Source organism: Canis lupus, chromosome 29, assembly GCF_048164855.1.
Source record: "Canis lupus baileyi chromosome 29, mCanLup2.hap1, whole genome shotgun sequence".
In the NCBI taxonomy this organism is placed as follows: Eukaryota; Metazoa; Chordata; class Mammalia; order Carnivora; family Canidae; genus Canis; species Canis lupus.
This window is the reverse complement of record NC_132866.1, coordinates 11,320,930-11,344,611: the sequence shown is the minus strand read 5'-3', so window position 1 is coordinate 11,344,611 and position 23,682 is coordinate 11,320,930. Positions and strand designations below refer to the sequence as shown.

The 23,682-nt window shown below is 42.6% G+C and overlaps 3 protein-coding genes across 7 annotated transcripts in view; 2 read left to right on the top strand and 1 right to left on the bottom strand.

Moving 5' to 3' along the window:
- INPP5F (inositol polyphosphate-5-phosphatase F) overlaps positions 1-11,613 on the top strand; it is an 87,242-nt gene extending 75,629 nt beyond the window's left edge. For all 4 annotated transcript variants that reach the window (XM_072805098.1, XM_072805096.1, XM_072805097.1 and 1 more), the window contains 5 exons: positions 5,203-5,274; positions 6,149-6,222; positions 6,640-6,768; positions 7,322-7,409; positions 9,359-11,613. In XM_072805098.1, coding sequence (XP_072661199.1) covers positions 5,203-5,274; positions 6,149-6,222; positions 6,640-6,768; positions 7,322-7,409; positions 9,359-10,511 — 1,516 coding nt within the window. In that variant the 3' untranslated portion in view covers positions 10,512-11,613. The remainder of the gene's footprint in view (positions 1-5,202; positions 5,275-6,148; positions 6,223-6,639; positions 6,769-7,321; positions 7,410-9,358) is intronic.
- On the top strand, positions 2,299-3,439 carry LOC140620776 (uncharacterized; the record flags this gene model as incomplete). The annotated part of the gene is made up of 1 exon (XM_072805102.1): positions 2,299-3,439. A coding segment is annotated over one exon (1,005 nt), but the record flags the coding sequence as incomplete, so codon positions are not given.
- A 635-nt stretch (positions 11,614-12,248) lies between the features above and the next one.
- The window catches only part of MCMBP (minichromosome maintenance complex binding protein), a 49,619-nt gene continuing 38,185 nt past the window's right edge, over positions 12,249-23,682 (bottom strand). For both annotated transcript variants that reach the window (XM_072805100.1, XM_072805101.1), the window contains exons 12-16: positions 20,131-20,296; positions 18,718-18,851; positions 17,600-17,764; positions 14,518-14,606; positions 12,249-14,146 (exon numbers count right to left, since the gene is read on the bottom strand). In XM_072805100.1, the coding sequence (XP_072661201.1) occupies positions 14,020-14,146; positions 14,518-14,606; positions 17,600-17,764; positions 18,718-18,851; positions 20,131-20,296 (681 nt within the window). In that variant the 3' untranslated portion in view covers positions 12,249-14,019. The remainder of the gene's footprint in view (positions 14,147-14,517; positions 14,607-17,599; positions 17,765-18,717; positions 18,852-20,130; positions 20,297-23,682) is intronic.

The following is a 23,682-nucleotide window of genomic DNA, read 5'->3' as shown; positions in this document are numbered from 1 at the left end:
TGCCTCTTTAGTACAGACACTTACCTGGGTCTAAGGAGAAATAAGCGGAGGCTTTGTTGCTAACCAGGACAACGGGAGTGTCTGAGGAAGTGACGTATTGATTCTCAAGAGGAGGACTGGGTTGAGGGTGAGTCGAGGGGGGTGGGCACAGACTTGTGCCTATGGTCTGCTCCTGGGTGACAGGGACAGACTGCTCAGGTTTGAGACTTTCCACTCTGGTCTCAGAAGGATCTCCTCTAATACTGACTATACCAGAAGTGGTTGCATGTGACATTGAGGTGTTTTCTGCTTTTTAGGGTTTTTTATTGCCTTTTGTGTTTCTCATTATTACTGTATTTCTAGAAACTGCCTTCTTTGAAGCTGTGGGACAAGATGATGTGGAGGGAGTAGAAAATGAAGCAAATGCTTTGGAGTCAGTGACTTTGAAAGCCATGTTTTGGCTTGTTGGCTTGGATAGAAGGCTGGGACCTGCCTATCAATAGTCTTGGTATCTTTGTGGTAATGGGAAACACTTTGCCATGCTGAGGCTGGCCCCAATGTTGGCATCTTTGGGAGGCATATGTGGTTTGGAGCCTTACATTTGGGCTGTGGAGGAACTGGAGCAGGAGCCAGCAGTGTTTCAGAGCAGTCTTGTCTTTTCTGCCTTTCATTCCAGAGTAGATGCTTTTTCAGATACAGAATTATTATCATCTTCAGATACACTACATTTTCCTCTCAGGTGGATTATTCTCTGATGGGTATCATGTGTCCGTTTGAATTTCCAAAGTTAACTGTGTGTCTGCATCTTGATTACACAGTTCTTCAAGAACCCTCTACTTTCTTTTGTGGTTGACATCCTTTATAATACTGCTAAAATTTCTTTAAATTTGCCACTGGTATTTTTCATTTGCAAAGCTTAAAGATTTTCCAGATGGTGAACAGTTTTCCCTTGAAGGGAGATGTTTGGAAACTAGCTCTTTGGCTGAGTTGCTATAGAACCTTTGTACAGTCTATCAACTGAGCCAGAGCAGTGGACCCAGAGCAGGCGCCCCTGATGGAGGACAGGGAGAGGTAGCTTTGGGAATAAATGTGCCAACTTAGGTCCTGAGAGAGCCAGCCAACCAGCCGTGGACTTGGGGGTCTTTAGCAGTTGGTACCTGCCTGCCTCAGCTGCTTGTTCCTGGGTTGTGTGTATATGTTTTTAAAAGCTTCTATTAAGATATAATTCATATACCATAGAATCCATCCATTTAAAGCATATGATTCAATAGCTTTTTTTTAAATAGCTTTTATTATATTCACAGACTTATGCAGCTATTACCATGGTGAATTTTAGAACATTTTCATTATTCCAGAAGAAAGCCCTGTACCTTCTAGCAATCACTATTCTATCACTCTGCCCAGACAACCACTGATCTACTTTTTTGTCTCTGTAGATGTCCCTGTCCTGGACATTTTGTATAAATGTGATCATATAATATGTGACCTTCTGTGACTGGTTTCATCCACTTAGCATCATGTTTTCATGGTTGGTGCATGCTGTGGCATATGTCATAACTTCATTCCTTTTTATAGCCTAGTGGTATTCTGTCCTATGGATATAGCATATTTTGCTTATTTTCCTCCGTGGATGGGCATTTAGGTTGTTTCTACCTATTGGCTACTGTAAATAGTAATACTCTGAATAATCACGTCCAAGTTTTGAACACCAATTTTTATTTGGGGTACATACCTAGGAGTGGAAATTGCTGGATCATGTGTAATTCTGTGCTTAATGTTTGAGAAACCATCAAGCTGTTTTCCACAGTGACTGCACCATTTGACATTCTTACCAGCAGCATAGGAGGGTTCCAATTTTTCAGCCTCCTCAACTAATATTTGCTTTTGCTTTCTCATTTTTTGTTTTGTTTTTGTTGTACTTCACCTAAGGGGTGTGAAGTGGTATCTCACTGTCGTTTTGATTTGCATTTCCCTACTGACAAAGGATAGTAAGGATTTTTTCGTGTGCCTATTGGCCATTTGTATATCTTCGAGAGAACACAGTCTATTGAAATCCTTTGCCCATTTTAAAAACTGGGTTTTGTGTTTTTTTGTCCAGTTGAGCTACGTGTTTTGGTAAATAAACTTTTACAGAGCCCAAGGCTAGGGTTAGCGTGAGGCAAGTGTGCAGGGTTGTACAGGTGCAGGGTCGGATCCTGTCTTTATTTAAAACGTTAGTGTTCTGTTCATTGTGATATTCTGGCATCAATTTTGATTTTTTAAAATACCGCACTAAAAATTATCTTGATGGTTGGGTGTTTTTTGACGTCCCCGTAAATTTTACGCCAGAGACTTGCCGCACTGCAGTCCCAGCCGCTTAACTCTGGCGGAAAAACAGTTGTGGCCGCAGTTGACCAGCACGCAGCCCCGCCGCAGCAGCAGTGGCCCGCTCCCTGCGCCTCCCTCCGCGACCGCGACCGCGACCGGAGCGGCGCTGGCCCCGCACTGTCCGCGCGCTGCGTGCCGGCCTCGTCTGTTGCAGCCCCGAGCTCGGCGTGGACCGCCCGTGGCCAGCCCCCGGCGCGGAGGCCCCCGCGGTCCGCGGCCCCCAGGCCCTCCCCTCTCCCCGGCCCCGCGGCCCCGAACGACAGGGGCCTGGGGGCTCGCGGGTCGCAGGACGAGCCTGCAAAGTGGAAGGACAGCAGGCACACGGCTCAGCTGCCCTCAGGCCGCCCGCCGGCCCGTCCTTGGTTTTGCCCAAGCCTCCTGAACCCGCTAGTTCCACCCCGAGTAGATGAGCCCTTCACCCGTGGCAGCAGAGCAGCCTCTGTTGGGCTGTTGGGCATGAGCACAGGGACGGACGCTCACGGCGCCCGCGGCAGCCCGCGTCCCCCGAGCGGCGGCGACAGCCCCTCCCCGCGGCGTGGGCGAGGTCCGGCGGGGGTCCGGCCGGCCGTGGGTCTGGGCACGGCGGCCCCTCAGCGCCCCCTCCGCCTCCCCTCCGCCTCCCCTCCGCAGGCGCGAACTGGGTGCCAGGCGGGGGCGGGCTGGCGCGGGCGGGCGCGCATGCGCACTGGGCGCGTGCCGCGGCAGCGGGGGCGGCCGGAAGCGAGCGGCGTCTCTGGGCGGGGCTTGGCGCTGCAGTTGCCGCAGTTGCCGCAGTCTCCGCAGTCGCTGCAGGCGCGAGCTTGTGTGCGGGCGGCTCTGACTGAGCTTCGACTTCTCGACGGACGGACGGGCGGACCGACTGACGGACACCATGCCGCGCTCCCACCGGCCTCCCCCGACCGCCCAGCGGCCCGCCAACGCCACCGGCAACGCCGCCGGCAACGCGGCCGAGCCTAAGCCCGAAGGCGGCAGCCTGGCCACGACTTTCAAGATTTTTCTCCTTTTCGCAGGACTCATGGTTAAAGTTCCTGTGGGCTTGTATTTTTCCTGCAAATTGCTCCTTTTCCAGAGTCTCCTGTTAATGTCTCCTGACGACAGTGGCTTTTACGCGACCATTGTCGCGGTGGTGGGGCTGCATGTGGTGCTGGCGGTGTTCGTGTTCATCGTGTGGAAGGAGGGCATGCCTGACTGGCAGGAGAACAAGAGCGAGTAGAGCCGCGCGGGCTGCGGGCGCGGGGGGCGGGGGAGGACGCGGGGGGGCTTTCTTTTCTCGTCCGTGTGGACCATCGTGTCTGTTGTGCGCTTCGGGGAGGGTGGGGGGAGGGACACTATTTACTGCAGCGGAGGCTCCAGTAAAACCGCGGGGTGGGGGTGGGGGTACCTTTTTCCTGACCGCCTGTCACGTGCCCAGTGCTTTTCGTTAAAGACATAATGTTTGTGACTGAGGATCCTGTCGGACTGGTGTAAATATCACTGCCCCAATCGGAGGCTGCGACGAGGCAGCGCTGACTTGTACAAGTAGACTTTGTTTCTTGTGAAAATCTGTGTGGTGACGTAATTGCGGTGGCTCGGCGGGAGCGCCGGTGGCGGCAGCGCCTGTAAGTACCTCTGCGGGCGGGCGGGGGCGGCGGGGTCCGGGGCGCGCGGCCTGGCCCGGGACCGCGGGCTCGGGCGCAGGGGGCGGGCGGCCGGGGGGCGGGCCCGGCGTCTTATTCGTCGTATTTTTTGGTGTATTATTGGACGTGAAACTCGAGGGGAATTTGTTAGGTTAAGGCCGTCCGAGGTTCGCCGCGACAAGGTGCCGCTGATGTAAATTACTGCGGGTTCAGATTGTGGTTCTTTTTCGCCGCAGAACGCGTTAAACAGTGACCTCATTCTGACGCAGTTGACGGACGTGACTTCCATCGATAAATGTTTTTTTTTCCCTCCCGTTTTCCATTGGTTTTTCAGTAGCATTTTGGTAAATCGTGGCAAGTAGGTATGAGATTCTAAGCGAGCAATACCCACTCGTACAGTGGAAGTTTGAGACCAATGTTAGAACCGACACTGATTTCCGCCTTGTGTTTGGAAGTTAATGTTGTTATAATAGATACTAAAAGTGTTGAGTTCACATCTTGCCCTGCTTATTTGTAGATTTTATACATGGACCACCTTTTTATTAATCTTAAAAAATACAGATTTTGCTGTAGGTTTAACGGGTTCATCAACATTCATCTGGTTTCTGACCCTTACTTTGATATGTGATTTGAGAATGGAGGGAAAATACAGCAAAATGGACTTAGAATAAGGAAATGTTTATTCGTTCTTTAAAAGCCAGGTAAATTATTCTGGAGTAAGAAATACAGTGGCTTGGGTTTGGTCCCATTTTTGCACCTCAGTGTTCTGTTTATTTTTGTGTTTTTTTTTCCCCCAAAAGATGCATTCTATATGTGTGTAAAAATACCCTTAATGTGCAGTGTCCTTTTTATGGTTAGGCTCTGTGAGATAATCTAGACATTTTCTCCCTTCTGAGCGTGAGGGTTTTCCTTCTTTCCCAACCCCCAACCCCTTTCCCCCCCAAATTCTTATTTCCCTCTATCCTCCCACCTCCTTGGCCACAGCTCTCTGAGAAGGGACCTCTCCTCAGCTACAATCCTTTCCTGACAACTAACCTCCCCCCTTCTCAAATTGGGTTCCTTTTTTCCCCCCTCCAAATGGATAGATTATTTACATTTAACCTAAAAAATAGGACTCACTGACTGATTTCCCCACACACACACAACCAATCTTTTATTTTAAATTGTTCTGCTATAGAAATAATCTTGGTGAAAATGCAGATGAAAATGAAAATATTTAATTTCCTCTATGTCTGTTTAGCCTCATTGATGCTACTCACAGAGATGTGGATGTGCTGTTACTGCTTTCTAACTCTGCCTACTACGTGGCCTAGTAAGTTGCTTATTGATTTAAAGCTTTTAATTGTTCGAGTACATTTCCTAGAGTTCATGACAAAAAAAAAATTAAGAATCTGTTTTGTTACATATTTTAAGAACTCGATTGAACTTTACTTTATATAACTTATATCACTTTTTCCTCATCAATTTGAAAATACAATTTTAGAATTAGTGTTTATAGTGTTCTTTTAGCATTTAGTATTATTTTGTTTTCCATGTTTTGTTGTACTCCACATTCATTATTGACTATATATTATTATACAGTGTACATTTCCCCACTGTTTAGCACTGATGCTTCCATTTTATTGCTATTAGGAATGATACAGTTGTCTTTGCACCAGTAATTGTATACACGCACACACATGCTTCTCTTTTAAGAGTATGATGAATTGTAATACTTCTATGGTTTATTGCCAGATCTCCAGAAAGACTAACAATGTCACTAGCAAGCAAATAAGTACTTCCCATTAGCCTTACCAGAATCAATTTTTTTTTTTCCTCTAAGTCATAGGCCCAGATACCCATTGGCATTAATCATATGGATTTTTTTATTCTTGATTCTGGATAGCAGATCTGTGTTATTCATAAACACATACCTTTAGTATACATATGTGTGTTTGCCTTTTTAGGTTAAGTTTTAGGTTTGTTGGTTTTGTTTTGTAAGTTTTTATGAAACAAATTATATTTTGTAATTGATTTTAGTGTAAGATCCATAAGCTGATTCTCATCTAGTTTTTAAAATGTTTAACTCTTTACCCCAGAGTGCGAAGGTTTTAACTGCATAGAAGTTACTACTAATATATCTCAGCTGCCAAGCCAAATATGCTTTTGATTGTAATCCTATTTTTACTCCCTTTCCCTTTATCCAGTTATGATGATGAAGTTGATAAAGTAAACCAGTATCAACGACTAAGTCTAGAAGACCTGGAAAAAATAGAAATAGGTAAATTTTAACATGCTAACCAAGTCCTAGAAAGCAAATACTGTTCTTCTGAGATTGGGTCACATTGTTTGAACAAACAGTACAATTTATTAGAACCAGAAAGGGATATTGATATTTCAAGTAGTCGATTTCTTAGGACTTTCTTCTATTCTTTAGAGATTAGTGATGGATGTGGTCTAATAACTGTTTATTACTTACCTTATGAAATTAACCCAAGGATCAAGAAAGTTTAAATATTTGAGACTGAAGAAGTTCTTTAACCTCATCAAATCAAATCACACTAAGCTTATATTTTGTGTACTCTCATGTAGAAATAAAATCTGCTAAGTAACTGATGAGTAATTGTTGGTATTTTAAAGATACAGAAAAAAGTAAATTTTATGTGAGATATTTAACCATATTCATTTGTGTTTTTAGGTCCTGAACCCACTCTCTTTGGTAAGCCGAAGTTCTCCTGCATGCGGTTGCACTACAGATATAAAGAAGCAAGTGGCTATTTCCACACACTGAGAGCTGTAATGCGCAATCCAGAAGAGGACGGGAAAGGTAATGAAGAGATGACAGTATTCAGTGGTAACTTTTGATCTGCTCTTTTAAGTCCAAGTGGAAGTGGGGACAGTATATACCGTTATAAATGGAACTTAGCTTTGTGCTTTGTAACCTTGAAATAGCCACTTTGTCCCCACAAAGCAGGGAAATTATTTGAACTGGTGTAGGTTGGGGCAAAGGTGTCTGTAATGGGAAATCTCGTTGGGTTTGGCCATACTTGAGTGCCAGAGCTTTATCCTACCACATATGCCTCTCATGGACAGTAGTCAGGGAACTCATTCACAGCTGTTGTCGTGGCATCTAAAATGGTTAGGACAAATGAGAATAAACTTTTACTTCCAATTGATTTGGCTCATTTGCCCTTTATTAACTCTTCTGTTAAAATTTGTTTCAGAACATAATGAACAAGAAGCAGTTTTCTATAAATTGTAGCAAGTAAACTTGTATTTGAATAAGACCGCAAATTTCATTTAGGGTTCTGAATTACAAGTACTATTTTTTTTTAGTATGTTTTTGGGGAAACTGGCAAGCAGTTGTATTTGGGTTTCAGATACCCTTCAGTGCATTGCAGAGATGCTACAGATAACCAAGCAAGCCATGGGATTAGATGTACCTATAATTGAGAAAAAACTTGAGAGGTAAGTGTACTACTTCAATTTTCTTAAGAATAAAGACCTTATTATCCAGAGTCTTACTTCTTTAAAAGTATTTGCAAATGAGAAGTCAAATTTGGGTAATGTATTGGTATTTAAACTGGGAAATACCAGATTTCTGTGGGTCAAAAAGTAAGACTCTTAAAAACGAGAAATACATTAGTTGTCACCATAATTTAAACAACTTTGAAACATTCAAGCTCTGATTTTCTCTCTAAACACCAGTGGGTTCTAAATTTGGGAAAAGAATGCCTGTGAAGAGATTATTTCACATTAAAATTTGGCTTCCCATCTGATTGTGTTTCATGGTCCACATTCAACTAGAGGAGAGCCATTTGGTCAGCCAGAGAAACATTGTTCAGTCTTGTGTTAGTAGAGAGTTGTTTCAGCAGCTCTTTAGCATCCTAATTTTTATGAAATTTCATGACCAGCAAGTCATACATACATACTGAGACGTGTGGCAAATAGCACTTTTTTTTGTATTTATAGCTGTTGTGAGGGATGCCACCTGAGAAAATCCTGTCAAATATCCCGTATCTTTTAAAATAAACGTAGGTAAACCACACGAAAACAAAAGGAAACAAACCCCCCTCCCACTTGAATTCAACCAAGTTGGAATCTGTGCAGACAGTTTGAGTTAAGATGCTATGGACTCCCATTTACAGTCTGTGCTGGGTTTGTTGGTTGTCAAGGTGGTCCATGTGGTAGACCCGCCCCGAATGGTAGCCACTTGCCTCTGTAGAGATCCCCTCTTCCCCTGTTCAGGCTCAGTTTACCTGTGGTCAGCCGTGGTCCGGGAACAGGTGATTCTCCTCCTGACACATTGTCAGGCCATAGCCTGATGCTCACAGTGACCACATCATTCACTTCATCTCAGCGTGTAGGTATTTTATCCTCTCAAATCCTCACCAGAAGGAGTGAGTACAGTACAGTAATAAGATATTTAGAGAGGACATTCATATAACTTATGACAGTATTGTAATTCTATTAATCTCTTACTCTGCCTGGTTTATGAACTTTATCACAGGTTACATATGTATAGGGAAAAACATGTAAGACATATAGGGTTTGATTCTACCTGTGGTTTTAGACATCCACTGGGGTCTTGGAATGTAACCCCGTAAATAAGAAGGAAACTGCTGTGGTTTGAATTTTGGGTGTGGTTTTGGGTTTTTTTTCTCAGAATAATGCACAAAAATGTAGGTTGAGACAGCCATTGAGAGGCTTCTCCTTTCCCTTTCCTTCCTCTACTGCTTCCCCTTCTCTGAACGCCAGAGAGAACCCTGTTGAAGGAAACATGCAGTAGTAATGATCAAATCTAAAGACAAAGTTTTGATCCAAAAGAACTCAACATGATTAATCCCAACTACTATGAGGAGCTTCACTGAGTAGGATTAAGATATTGCAGACGGGAGTGTTTCCACAGGCTGGCTGGCTGGCTCATCAGTGCACGGCCTGCTGGAGAACACGATGTGCAGGAGACTGCTTGCTGGACGGGGGTTAAAGTCACACAGCCGGGGCACGGTTCCCACTCAACATCCAGGGACAACTTGTCAATGTCATTTACAAAGGCTTCTGCTGCCAAGTTGTAAAATACTACACACCAGTTGCTTCATAGACTTAGTATCAGAAATAAGATATCTCATTAATCATCTTTTAATAGTGATTATATGGTAAAATATTTTGTGCATATATTAGGTTAAATACAATCAAAATTTCGGGTTTTTAATATGGCTAGAAAAACTTAAAACTACATATAGCTTATGTTTCTATTGTATAGTACTGTTCTAGCATCATGGATTATCTGATTTTGCCACTTAGCAGTGCACTGTTTCGGAAATTGGGCCCACTTCAAGTCAGCTTTCATTTATAGTAACTGGAACTGGTATATTGGATTTCACAGGGAGTTAACTTTTCTCTTCTTCTAATTGTAGGAAGAGCAGTAAACCTCATGAAGACATCATTGGCATCAGATCTCAAAACCAAGGCTCTCTGGCACAGGGAAAAAATTTTTTAATGAGCAAATTTTCATCTCTAAATCAAAAAGTGAAACAGACCAAATCTAATGTAAATATTGGCAATCTACGAAAGCTAGGAAACTTTGCCAAACCTGAAATGAAAGTTAACTTTCTAAAACCAAACTTAAAAGTAAATCTTTGGAAGTCAGATAGTAGCCTTGAAACTATGGAAACCACAGGTGTGATAGATAACAAAGTCCAGGGAGAGTCGGATGGGGAAGTGTCTTCAGAGAATGACTCCTACCACTCTGATGAATTCCTCGCAAATTCCAAGTCTGATGAAGACAAGCCGCTAGCTAATTCTTTAGAGAACGTAGGGCCAAGAGACTATGTTCTTCCTAGTTGTGGTATTATTGCTTCAGCACCTCGGTTAGGCAGTCGGTCCCAGTCCCTCAGCAGCACCGATATTAGCATTCACGCTCCTTCGGAGATTGTTGCTCATGGAAGTGGGTTTGGAAAAGGCCATGAGTCTCCTTTGAAGAAAAGTCCTTCAGCTGACAACATATACGTATTGACTGGTTTTGCCAAGCCTGTGGATATTTACTGCCACAGATTTGTACAAGATGCACAAAACAAAATGACCCAGCTGTCAGAAACAGGGTCTGTTTCTCAGCAGGCTAGTGAGGAAGGAAATCAAATGACCCATCAAGTTTCTAATGAAGAAACACAATCCGAATCAACAGAACAGACACCTTCTCGGCCATCTCAATTAGATGTGTCTTTTCCTGCAACAGGTCCCCAGTATTTGTCAGTTGAACCAGTGCATCCAGTTGTAGGTCAAAAGACCCCTGGCTCTGCATCCAGCATGCTTGAACTTGAGACGGGGCTTCAAGTAACTCCTTCTCCTTCAGAGGGCAGTAGCAGCAGAGCAGTCTCTCCCTTTGCAAAGATTCGAAGTTCCATGGTCCAGGTTGCTAGTATTACCCAAGCTGGGTTAACCCAGGGGATCAACTTTGCGGTGGCCAAGGTTCAGAAGAGCCCTGCAGAACCTGAAGTGGTGAATCAAGTCCAGCAAAATGAACTTAAAAATATGTTTACACAGTGCCAGACACGCATAATTCAGATTTAGTTTTTAGCCACAAAGAATCCTATGGCTTTTATTTAATCCAAAAAGAGGTTTCACATATTAGGCTATTTTAATCTGTACTGTCTTTGAAGTTAGGGATCACAAATTCTAATTATGTTTTTCGGGAAAGGTTTTAAAAGGAATCTGAACTTCAGCAGATTTCCAGATTTGAGAGCCAGAACAACAGAAGTACATCATCCTAGAAGGTGTAAACGTGAGTAGCTTATACACTACAGAGCAGCTGGTCCTTGAGAGTAGTTTGGGGATAATTACTTTGCGACATGACCACCTGCACCTATTTTGGAGTGGGGTGGATGGTGCAGTGTAGCGAGTAAACCCATGAAGGATGAACAAAGGACACGTGTAGGGGAATAGCATTTTTCATAATTTTGTCAGTTCATTCCTGTGTAAATACATTTAGTTCTTAGTGACTTTAGAGTGTTAACTAGTACGAAGCAGCATTTGAATATAAAAAATAACTAGTTTAGTTTTGATGGCTTAACCATTCCCTGTTATTTGAGGATTACTGGTACGACAGTCAAGAAAGGTATGCCCATTTGATCCTAATTTTCCCCAGTCTACTTAAATTTAAAATATTCTGCCCCTTGTACACCCAAAGTCTGGATTATGAAGACCTGTCAGTCATAAAGCCCGAGACACAAGGTGTGAATGAATACCAGCATCTATTTAATTTTGCCGTTTTTAGGAACGGAAGACTACGTTTACTGGGTATTGGTAATTATTGAAATGAGTGTTCAAGTTGTAATTTCTTGCAAGGGAACATTCCTTAACATCTTGTATAGGCTGTGACGGAATTGTTGAGATTTAGTCTGAAGCACAGTTGTACTAAAACTGATTTTATGGCTGTAATCCTGACCCCATGGCCTAAGAAAAGCCCGTACGAGGACGTTGCACACCTTATTCCAAACAAGTATCGGTTCGTCTGGTATCTTTAGAGCCTTACCCTGTTGAAGTGATTCTCAGCTAAACATTATGTCTGTTGTAACTTTGATAAGTATTTCCATATTTGTTATTTATTAGTGGTATCTTTTTTTTGAAGTGTCAAATCTTGTGACTATTTAAAATAAAATAACATTGTAATTTAGAGTGACCATGTGTATGAGAATTCCTTGAATAACATTTTAAACATAATGGTTGATTTCTAAAGCAGATTTAAAAATTCGTAAGATCAATACGCTATGACTGAACACTTGGGTCTCAGCCCTTTCAGTATTTTCCTCTTTTGTTGATATGACTTTAAAAGTGAAGTGTATCACCATCAAATTTCAAACACCCAAACACTGAAACCAAAAGTTTTATTCTGTCCCTAACCAACTTTTCCTGAGTCTCAAAAGTATTAAAGTGTCACACAACAGGAGAGAAAATATAAGCAAAGGTCAGGTGGTACAAGCTTCATGAAATTCCTTGCAAAGAGATCTTTGAAAACTAAAAAGGCGGCAACATTTAATTCCAGTCAGGGTAGTATGTTCAGTTTCCTGGTGATCCAAATAGGAATAACCAACTTCACCTTCCAGTGTGCGGGCAACAGAGAAAAGAAAAGGGGTTCTGAAGCCCAGAGCGCCAATCTCCTACCTGGTGGGACACCTGTAGGAAGACACCACGCTGCATCAGCTCCCACAGTTAAGCTTACGACGGTTTTCCACCAGGAAGGTGTTGGATCTTTTCCCATACGTCACAGGGTAACTCTTACAATTCATGAAAAACAGCCCAAAGTACTAATAATTTGGGAAGTTTTGTTTATTTCAAAGAGGGTTTTCCTTTCAAGGGAACTTTTCTGCAAGATCAAGCAAATTATTTACTTCTCTTTGGTAAATTACAATTCACATTGGCACAATAATCACACGGTAACTAATCTACTTGAATTTTATTTTCACAAATCCAGTTGAGTCTTCATTTTTATTTCTAAAAGGTTAAGGAAGTCTAGCCTACCCGTTATAAAAATGAAAACCAGTTAGAATTCTAAATATAAACAGATTATTTACATTAGTTTATAAAAATAGATTTGAGTTTAGGAAAAGTTAAACTAGTAATTTTCACTTCAGTTCATTAGGCATAATGAATTCCTTGGTTTTCAAGGCTGACCCTGGTTTCCTTGTTCAGCAATGTCGATTCGGAGTGGGAGGGGAAACAACACCCACAGAATCATTTAACTGATCTCCTGTTTCCCACTAGGTAAACTAACTGGCTTTAAAAAAAAAAACAAAAAAAACAAATTAATCTTTATACGTAACTGCTGAGAGCTTACATAAAGTAATGGTCAAAACTTTCCAAACATCCTTTATGCCACAATTACACTGCTGTACTGTATTAAATTGCTTTCTAGCTATGGATAATGATATTTTTGTTACCTTAAAAACCTTTATGTTAAAACTAATTGGTCTGGGAAAAACTTACCTATAGCTTTATTGGGTATTCCTGGATTAGCAGATAATGTTCGTTGAGCTAACACATCTGCAACTAATGGAAAAACTTACGCAAAAGTTTAAAATCCAATACAATCATCAAAGCAACTAAATGACAATTATGAAAACAATTTAAAACTTTATTTTCTACAGAAGGCATATTTTAAAAAGTTAACTGTTTGCTTTCTTCATACTTGGGCAACACAACCTATCCTAGGGCAGCATTCCCTTAAGTCCCATAAAACAGTGGTTCCCAAATGCACGAGGGGTGAAATTAGAAAAATAAGGACAATGTGGTGTTTTTTTCCCAAAAAAGCTGTGTTTATTCCACTGAAAGGACTCTCATCCTGAGACTCCTTTTATGAAGAAGAAAAAAAAAGTGTTAATACAGTGGTTTCTTTCAGATTACTTGGCAAAATACATCGGCAACCCTGTCCCTCAAATTTTCGGAAATGTTACTACTGGTCCATGAAATCCAAAGGTCTGGGAACCACTGCCATGTAATAGACTAATTTTGCAGGTTATTAATAACTGTTAAGTGGAAAAAAAAAAAAAAAACTTCTGTGGTCCAACGTTTGGGAAAGGATGCTACAGAATTTCACAGTCATGTGAATTAATGGCCGGTACACCCCATTCCCCAAAGTTGGACCACTAAACACATTCAGACCCACCGTTAATTGGAAAGACATTGTAAAAATCTGAACAACTCCTCTGACTTTGGAATTCCAACAATTTTCTTCAAATGAAGTTGACATCAGCATTTCAACAGAGTCTGACCTACGACTTAGCTGAAACTTAAGGAAAAGGTATCAGCAACATTATCAATATTAAACTTTTAATATCAAATACACTTTTGTACATTGTTACTAATTTATATAATTATAAAACAATCAAAAGCTCCATAAAACCAGTAAGGTAAAAGCCCTTACTGAATATTATATAAACTTCAGATGTTACCAGGCTTGATTTCAGGAAAAGTCATTGGTGTCTGATACAAATTATCTACAAAACAATGTGGTATAAATGGTACTTGAATTTTACAATAATGTGGCTACAATCTGCCCAATACTCTCAGAGGTGTCAGATCTTCAAAGTTCATTTCCATTCACACATTTCTGCTGTTGAAGCCTGGTTCTTCTTAAAGACTCTAACTGCTTTGCTCTTAGCCATCGTTCTCTTGACAGTGTGGTCTGACCGGCACTGAGAGACAGGAACCTGGCACGAAACACAGAATTGGATTTAAGTCTAGACTGAGGACAGTAACTAGTTCTTAAAAAAAAAAAAAAAAAAAAAAAACACCACCTAGGAATACTGGGCCAGGGGTCAAGACCATCTGGTAGCTTACACACAAGTCAGGAGCCAAGTAAGACTTCCGTAAAGGGATCTTTAAGGTTTAGAGAAAAAGCAAAACCTGTTCCACTGAAATGGTCACTGGCCAAACACAATCCCCCCCCTCAATGCCCTTCACATGGTATTTTAAAGGAAAAACATTTTCCATTTGTAGAAACCTGCCTCAGTTACTCCTAAAAACTGCGAGGTTCATACAGAGTTTACCGAAAAAGCAATTACGGGCAGGTCCTACTCACCGAGCCACGATGAGCAGCTGGTGGAGATCGTCAGCAGTGATGCTCTGAGGATCGTTCTTGCGCATCTCCACAAAGTCATCTTCAACTGCCTGTGACAAGAGAGCAAGTGGCCTTTAAAACCACGGCTTCTGAGGAAACGATGTGCATTATGTAGGAAAAGCAAAGTAATGCAGTCAGTTGGCTGATGTGAAAATGAGGAAGTCAGCCCTGCTGCTTGGGCGGCGGAGAGGGCAACGGACTGGGAGCCACCCCTCCACAGCCTGGGGCTCCTGGGCGAGCACCTAGGTCAGCAATGGGCACAGTCAACCGTGCAGTGATGTCAGAAGTGGCAGAGGGAGGGAGGATCTGAAAATTCTTTCCACCATTAAAGGGGACAAGAACACTAGCAAGAACTATCAAAATGTGCTTCTTCAAAAGTCTGAAAACTAACCAGAATACAGGCATCATATGTTCAAGACAGAACACTGGGCTCTGAGGCATTTTAGTTTGCCCTACCCACCCAACCCCCAGCCTACACCCCCAAAAAGGGACCGCCTGGCAGCCACACGACAGGGTGCTTGCAAAGCAGCACTCCTGGAGATCCGTCACTCTCTGCTGGTTCCTTGTGAGAACCCACGTGCAAAGCGTCTTTACTCAGCCGGACTCTATGAACAGCCTCTTCCCCCCCCCCCCCCTTCCCGGGGAATTTATCAAAAACAATCCGAAGCAATTACTGATCATCCTGGCTGCCTCACGCACTGGGTAACAGTTGGGGCAAATAAGCAGCTAACCAAAACCCTTAAAAGAAAAAACTAGGAAATGAGAACTTTTCCCCTCCAAAGCCCGCAAAGGACACATCCATCTCTAAGTCCTCCCGAATGCAGAAGGCCGCATGCGTGCAAAGGGCCGAGCATGTACTCCGATCAGAGCAGGCCCTCAGGGGCAGCCCGGGTGGCTTGGCGGTTTGGCGCCTGCCTTCGGCCCAGGGCGTGATCCTGGAGACCCAGGATCGAGTCCCACATCAGGCTCCCTGCATGGGGCCTGCTTCTCCCTCTGCCTGTGTCTCTCTCTCACTGTGTCTTTCATGAGTAAATAAATAAAATCTTAAAAAAAAAAAAAAAAAAAAAAAGCAGGCCCTCAGCTACTCCGTCTGGGTAGCCTTTTCTGTGCAAGCAGAAAGAGAAGGGATGGTCACAGTTGTCAACTGCGTGGCAGTGTGTCGAAGGCCTACCCCGTGGAGACACAGAGCCCTGGGCTTTGACTGGGAGACCTGCTTCCAGACATCTAACGAAATTCACTCACTGACTGGCCTCTAAGCTAACAGAGCAGAGACTCCAGGACCTACACACAAAGGATATGTTTCCAAGAGTTCGTTCAGAAAAGTCACTAAGCATCAAGCAACAACAAACCCTAGGGAGGGGAAGGATCCACCAGAGCAGAGCTAGCATATCATTTAAACACCTGGTTTTGGGGCGCCTGGGTGGCTCAGTGGTTGAGCATCTGCCCTCGGCTTAGATCGTGATCCCGGGGTCCTGGGATCGAGTCCCACCATCAGGCTCCCTGCATGGAACCTGCTTCTGTCTCTGCCTCTCTCTCTGTGTCTCTCATGAATAAAAAAATTTTAAAACAACAACAAAAAAAACCCCTGGTTTTCAAAACAAAAACAAGGGAGACATAGAAACAAAAAACAATGTCTGGATCGTTTCACTGGAAACAAAGAAGTAAACAGAAACAGTCCTTGAGAAAGCCCAAATATTGGACTTGCAAGACAAAGACTTTGAGTCAGCTCTTTAAACATATTCAAAGAACTAAAGGAAACCACATTTAAAGAGCTAAAAGAAAGTATGAGAATAAGGTCACATCAAATAAAAAACAAGAGGTAGAAATCACTTATTAAAGATTTTATTTATTCATTTATGAGACACAGAGAGAAGCAGAGACACAGGCAGAGGGAGAAGCAGGTTCCATGCAGGGAGCCCGACATGGGACTCGATCCCAGGACCCTGGGATCACCACCTGAGCCAAAGACAGATGCTCCACCACTGAGTCACCCAGGTGCCCCAACAGAAATTATTTAAAAAGTAAACAGGTGCTTGGGCAGCTCAGCGGGTTAAGCATCTCTCGGTTTCAGCTCAGGTCATGATCTCGAGGGTCGTGAAATCAAGCTCTATGTTCAATGGGGAGTCTGCTCTCTGAATAAATAAAAGTCTTTTAATAAAATTAAAGGCAAATAAAAATTCTGAAGCTGAACACTGTAGCTGAAATTTAAAATTCACTACTAGAAACTGGGCTCAAAAGCAGCTGTGTGCAGCAGGCAGAAAAAAAAGTCTCAGCAAACGTGCAGAAAGGCTGAGTGTGAATGGCCAGTGTGTCCAGAAGAAAGTATAAGGGAGGAGGAAAAATGAACAGAGCCTCAGCTACTTGTGGGACACCATCGAGTTTGCCAACATCCACCTACAGGCATGCTGGAGGGAAAGGAGGGAGAAAGAGGCAGAAAGAAATGTAAAGAAATGACGGTCAAAAACTCAGCAAATTTCCTCAAAACTTCCCCAAGATGGACAGTAACCCGCACACCCAAGAGGTTCAATAAACTCCAGTAGAAGAAACTCAGAGATCCAGACCCCCAGCACCAGAGCAAAAGGACTCAGTGCGCACAGGGGCCTCGCCTCAGCCGCGAGCGCACCCCTCACCAGAAACCCCCGCGCCAGAAGGCAACGGGAGGACACACGTGAAAAGCGCTGAAAGAAAAAGTCTATAAAGCAAGAACTCCACGTCCAGTACAACTAGTCTTCAAAAACGGAGAAATTCAGACATTCCCAGATGGGCAACCACTGAACTTGTCACAGCCGATGTGCCCGACAGGAAGCACGGAAGGACCACGGGGAAGGGAACCACACAGGGAAATACCCAAGCGGTACAAAGGTCTTTCTCCTCCTAACTTTTTCCCTCCGATTTAAAGACAGGAGCGCAAAGCAGGACTGTAACCGCGCGGAGGAGCGCCGCCCACGTAGGACACACGAGCTCGGCGCCAGTCGCGGTAAGTGGAACGTGACCAAACCGTCTAACTCAACACGGGAAATCGTTGGTTTCACCCCAGACACACCTTGGTTATCTCATCGGAAATGCTGTAGTCCAGGAACCTCAGGAGGGTCAGGTAGATGCGGAACTTGTTGAGGACAGAGGGGAGCACGGCGGACAGGAGGCTGTCGGTGTACTCCTCCATGTTGGGCGGGATGAGCTGGGGCTCCAGGTGGATCTGGCAGTCTGCCTACGGAGACCAACGGGACGCGGGGTTTCCCACGTTCCGAAATTAATCCAAAATTTCGGGAGGAGGCTTCATCTGTATCAGCCCGCGTAGCAATCGAGAAATACTCTTTATTACCGGAGGGGGGACACTTTCTAACATTCGTTTACAAGCACCGTGACTCCCTCGGCGACAATTACAGAGGTGAGCGTTTCTTTGGTTACTTACATTTCCGCAGGAAGAGCAGTAAACACATAAAAAGGTAACCAACCTCTAAAAACCAGCTAATTAAAATGTTTTCAAGGCTTTCTTAATCCTGGAATATGTGTACGTCTTACTGATCTGTCTAGAAACCACGTAAAGCAAATCACACTTTCCCAGAGGAAACTTACCCGGGGGCCATTTCATTCTCGTTCACGGGCAGTTTCTCATGAATCACAGTGAACATCAGTTTACAGAGAAACTCTACACCTTTTAGACAACGGGGCGTACTTCTCATCATGAAAAGACACAATTAAAAGCTCCCTGCATCAGTCACTCTGATGATTTATCAGAGCATTTCACCATAAAGCATAAAAATAATTACCATGTCATCAGGAACATTTTTAAATGTTTTAAAAGGAATTCTGAACTATTCCTCACGTAAGATTGGCAGAGACAATAGGACGGAGGCAGCAAGAACAAAGGTCTAGATGTGAATCAGGCAATTTACAGAAAGCTTCTACTTTCTCTGCCTGGGTGTGGGAGCTGCTGCTACCGACAGCTTTCCTCTGCTCGTCTTGGGATTCGCCGTATCTGGTTCTTCACAGGTTTTCATTCCCACAGCGGGAACAAAATAATCAATTCTCTTACTGATAATCAACAGCCCCAATTCTGAAACAAGTTTAACTCCTCAATAATAAGCCATACCAAGAAACAAAAGAATACAGGTATCTTTCCAACGTAACCTCCCTCCATCTTAACATGTCTCCTCGTACCGGCAGGAGTGATCTCCCCTCTGAAGTAATAAAAACATTAATATTGCAGGGGAATTCCATCTGGTGGTAACTGAAGTCATAATCCACCTTCTGCCAAGTTATTAGGTTGCTCAGGGCAGTCACATTATGAACACCTGAAAAATAAAAAAATAGTAATTTTTTAGTCATTTGATTTTAATCACCTAAACAATTTGGTTTTATTGATACTAATTGTAAGACATGAAGTTTCTACTGCTTTAAAAAGTTATCTCAAGCACTGTTCGACCTCCTAAGCTAAATGTTCACTAAGTAATAGGCTTCAGACAACACTGGTCAAGCTAAACAAATGTATTTTGGGGCCAGGACCTCCTAAAATCTAATCTAGCATCTGGTATGCAACTAGGTACAAGATAGGTTCCCAGTAAGTACAATCACTTTCTATGTGACGTGTACAGGTCTAGCACAGTATGGTTGAACTAAAATGATTTTTACGCATAGAGATAAGATTATTGAGTTTTACGGATTTTTATACTCATCTGTGCCTTATTAAGTATACCCAGTCCACACTATTTTTTTCCTTCTACCTTTACTTCTTGAACTTACCCCCCAATAAAGTGTAGTCTTCTACTAAATTTTTTTTTTCAGAGATTCTTTGAAATAAAAAAATAAAAAACTTCATATTGGGCAGTTAATGTTTTATTAGATCTTCTCTACACTTTTCTCTTTCTTTTTTTTAAAGATTTTATTTGTTCATGAGAGAGATAGAGATAGAGAGAGAGAGAGAGAGAGAGGCAGAGACACAGGCAGAGGGAGAAGCAGGCTCCATGCAGGGAGCCCTATATGGGACTCCATCCCAGGACCACAGGATCATGCCCTGAGCCGGAGGCAGATGCTCACCACTGAGCCACTCAAGTGCCCCTACACTTTTCTTTTTAGCTAATATATGACTGAAGGCATAATCTCCTCCTTTCTTAGCCTTAAAGAGCTCCTTGCCACATCCTTGTCCTGTCATCGTACTATTTTCATACTAGGACAAAACACAGCCAATGTACACAATTTCTAAGTCTATAATATCCACATTACACTAATTCATATGGCAAGCCTTGATCCAAAATGCTTGTGAAATAGAAGTTTGTCTCTGATTGGTGATCCTTTTATTTAAAAAAAAAAAACAAACTTTATTTTTTTAATTTATGATAGTCACACAGTGAGAGAGAGAAGCAGAGACACAGGCAGAGGGAGAAGCAGGCCCCATGCACCGGGAGCCCGACATGGGATTTGATCCCGGGTCTCCAGGATCGCGCCCTGGGCCAAAGGTAGGCGCCAAACCACTGCGCCACCCAGGGATCCCTGATTGGTGATCCTTTTAAAAGTCAATACCAGATCTGGCTTTCATGGGAGATTAGGAATGAAGAGACACACTCAAGTCCATACCTGGTGTGTCCAGCTGCCCTTGTTCTAGGAGAGTTTCATCAATCACAAGGGAAGTGTTGTTCGGTAGCTGGAGGAGCCCACTGACCAGGCGATTGGCTGTATAGTCTTTGTGGGGGATGAATTTCAAATGGTTCATGTTCTCTATAGTCATCTGCAGACGAAAAGACTGCGAAAAGAAATTTTTTAATGAGCAAGGAACAAAGTTTCCCTGTTTTAAGGAAGTACATATATGGGGTTAAATACTTTCCGTATGTGTGTAAGGAAAGATCTTATATTAATTTCTAAGGCTATAGTTTCATGGTTTCTTGAGCTCCTAGAGAAAAAATCTTACATATCCACCTTAAATAATAAATCTACAACTTAAATAAGAACTTCACTAATTCTGTGAGCTGCTTTACTCTCAACTGTTTTGTTCGGTATTCTTAAAAAAATAATTTCGATTTTACCAGGAAACGAGAAACAAACAATAGATAATTCAGATACATTTACCAAACATTCAGAAGCTCAACTTCTTTTACCTACCACAACCACAGGATAGCAATGTAGAAAGTATTTATTTATTCAAAATGAGCAAAGTGGGGAAAGAAAAGCTTAATTTTCTTCTGTGTTCCTCAAATTAAAATCACATTCACTCATCAGACTACTGCGGACCAGGAAACAAACTGTCCTAAGAGAAGCAGGGGTACAGACCACACTGAGCAGGTGCCAGGCGCTGGGGGTCCTGTAACCTGCTGCAGACTACCTCCTCGTCCGACCTTAGCACGGTACAGTCTCGGTCAGTGCACATCACTCCGTGTCCCCGCTCCGAGCCCACCACTCCATGCCCTCTGTACCCAGCGTCACACTCCAATCTCCCTTCCTATCACTCCAGCCCAAATAGTAGTACGTGTGCGAAGGTGGAAATTGGGGTTAGGGAGGAGGGTGCTAAGGAGAAACTCTCAGAACGGACAGGATTATTGTACTATGGCTCAGTGATTCAAAGAAAACGGGCAGGGGGCTAGGACCACATTCTAGACAGAAGAAGTCTGTCTAAATACAGGGTGGCACACAGCAGGGTCTAGCTGCACGTAGCAGAAGCAGGTCGATCACAGTACACCCACTGTGAAAACTAAACAAGATATTAACCAGGCAAGTGTTCAGAAAAAGTTTGGTGCTAGACATAAACTCGCAAGAGGAATGTAAGGGAGTGGGATATGTAACAATGAAGAGTAAAACCCACAAATCTACTACAAAGCGATGAAAAAGCTACTACAAAGCGATGAAAAATAGAACAAGGAAATACCTCACCACGCTACAACCCTGAGCATCAACCACAGAGAATTTTCACATTTACAAACATAATCTGTGTCCTACTTATGCATGCTAGGCTGCTGCTTGGACTTCACCTCCTCCCCTTCTCCCAGAACTCGGTCCACACTGGCCACACTGGCCTCTGCTGGTGGGCCTCAAGTGTGCCGAGCACACCACAGCCTCAGAGCCGTGCTTGCTCTCCCTGCACAGGATGGACATTCCCTCCAACAGAAGCATTTGGCCTGTTCCTACGCTTGCAGCAAGTCTCTCCCTGAATTCCCTGAAGGTGAGACCTTCCCCCCACACTGTATACCTGAGGTACTCCACTCTAGCCCAGACTCCCTAGCCCCCCCACTTCCCCTGCACCTTTACTGTTCTCCATGGCACTTCAATGACATATTCTGTATTTACTTTTTATTAGTCAGATTTCAGAATATTATGATAGAAGGCCATTTCAGTAATTCCCAAAATGTGGTCCAGGGAACTCCGAGGGAGTGGCTGATATATTTTATGGAGTCCATGAGATCCAAAGCATGCATGGATAAAAGACCCAATCAATGTGCAAGGCAGAACAATGGATTTACAGTAACAGAGTATGAAAAGTTCCTTGAGGAGATTACAGATTTCACACTTGCAACTATCCTTTAAAAAAATGCCATGTGACCAGTTTTGGTTTGGTATCAAGGAATATCCCATTATTCAAAGAGGTCAGCTCTCCTTCATGTACTTCAATCAAAACATCCTATCACAAAAGACTGAATGCAGAAACGATTTGATAATCGTTTATCAGTGGTCTTCTATTAATCCAGATATTAAAGAGACTGGCAAAAATTTATTTATTTATTTATTTATTTATTTATTTTTTATTTATTTATTTATTTATTTATTATTTATTTATTTATTTATTTATTTATTTTGAGATTGGCAAAAGTTTAAAGCCAGGTCACTTTATGACTTGGGAAAATAGCTATTGTTACAAAAATATTTTATGTTCATATGTAATTATTTTCAAGAATATTTTGGTATATCTTTAGTTTTATTTTCTACTATGGTAAATTGATAATAAAAACACAGATAAGGGATCCCTGGGTAGCTCAGCGGTTTAGCGCCTGCCTTCAGCCCAGGGTGTGATCCTGGAGACCCGGGATCAAGTCTCACATCAAGTTCCCTGCATAGAGCATGTTTCTCCCTCTGCCTGTGTCTCTGCCTCTCTTTCTCTTTGTCTCTGTCTCCCTCATGAATAAATAAATAAAATCTTTTTAAAAACCCAAAACTTTAATCTTAAAAATAAAACAAAACCCACACAGATAAACTATACCTCTTTGAGTCAATTTTTTGTGTCAAGTGAGTTAAGGAGTGTGAGAAATGCTGGTCTGCTTGGTCTACTGCTGTTTAAGGGCCTTACCCTCTAATAACATGGTCACATGAATGATCTATTTTAACCTCCTAAATCTCCAAAATAAGACATGATCAGCATTGCCACTCACATGACTAGTCAGAAGCAATTCCCTCGTTCCCAATGTTTCACTACCACACAAACCCTGCATTCCATCTGCCCTGGCAAACAAAGGCAGTGTGACTTTGCAAACAGGAATTAAAACTGGGGTAATGGAGAGAAAGATCTTTATTACCTAAACTAAATGAACCATGGTCCTCTAATTTAGGCTTATTTAAAGATTTAAGATTTTAATGCACAAAAATGATACCAAGTTGCACAAACTGGCATCAACCAAGAATATAATTTTAAGGGATGTACTTGCAATCGTGCCATTAGAGTCCTAGAAACTTGTGCTAAGGCAATAAAAGGCAAGTGAAATGTTTAGGGGTGAATATGTAAATTATGGGACATGGCAGGCTATGTCCTCTTTAATAAGATTATTAAAATCTCAAAGTTAAACACTTGAGCTGAAAAGACAATTAGATGGGTTTTTAAAGGATGCTCAGGTTTTTTTTAAATTTTTAATTTGATTTAATTTTTATTTTTTTTATGCTAAATAACACGTTTTCATTTTCCAAAACACTAAAATAGCACACGGCGGAGTAATTTAGGACACAAATGGAGAGAGGCAATGAGTAACCCCGAAAATGGTTGTCTTACTTTAGGACTCCTTAAAAACTCATACTCTGAGGTGACCTTGATTGGAGTTCTCAACAACCAGAGGGGTTACCTCAGAAAAAAGGTTAGTGTATAAGATACCTCCGCTCCTGGAAACTGGAAACGTTCTACAGGGGAAATACGAGGTCTGTCTCCCCCTACCTGAG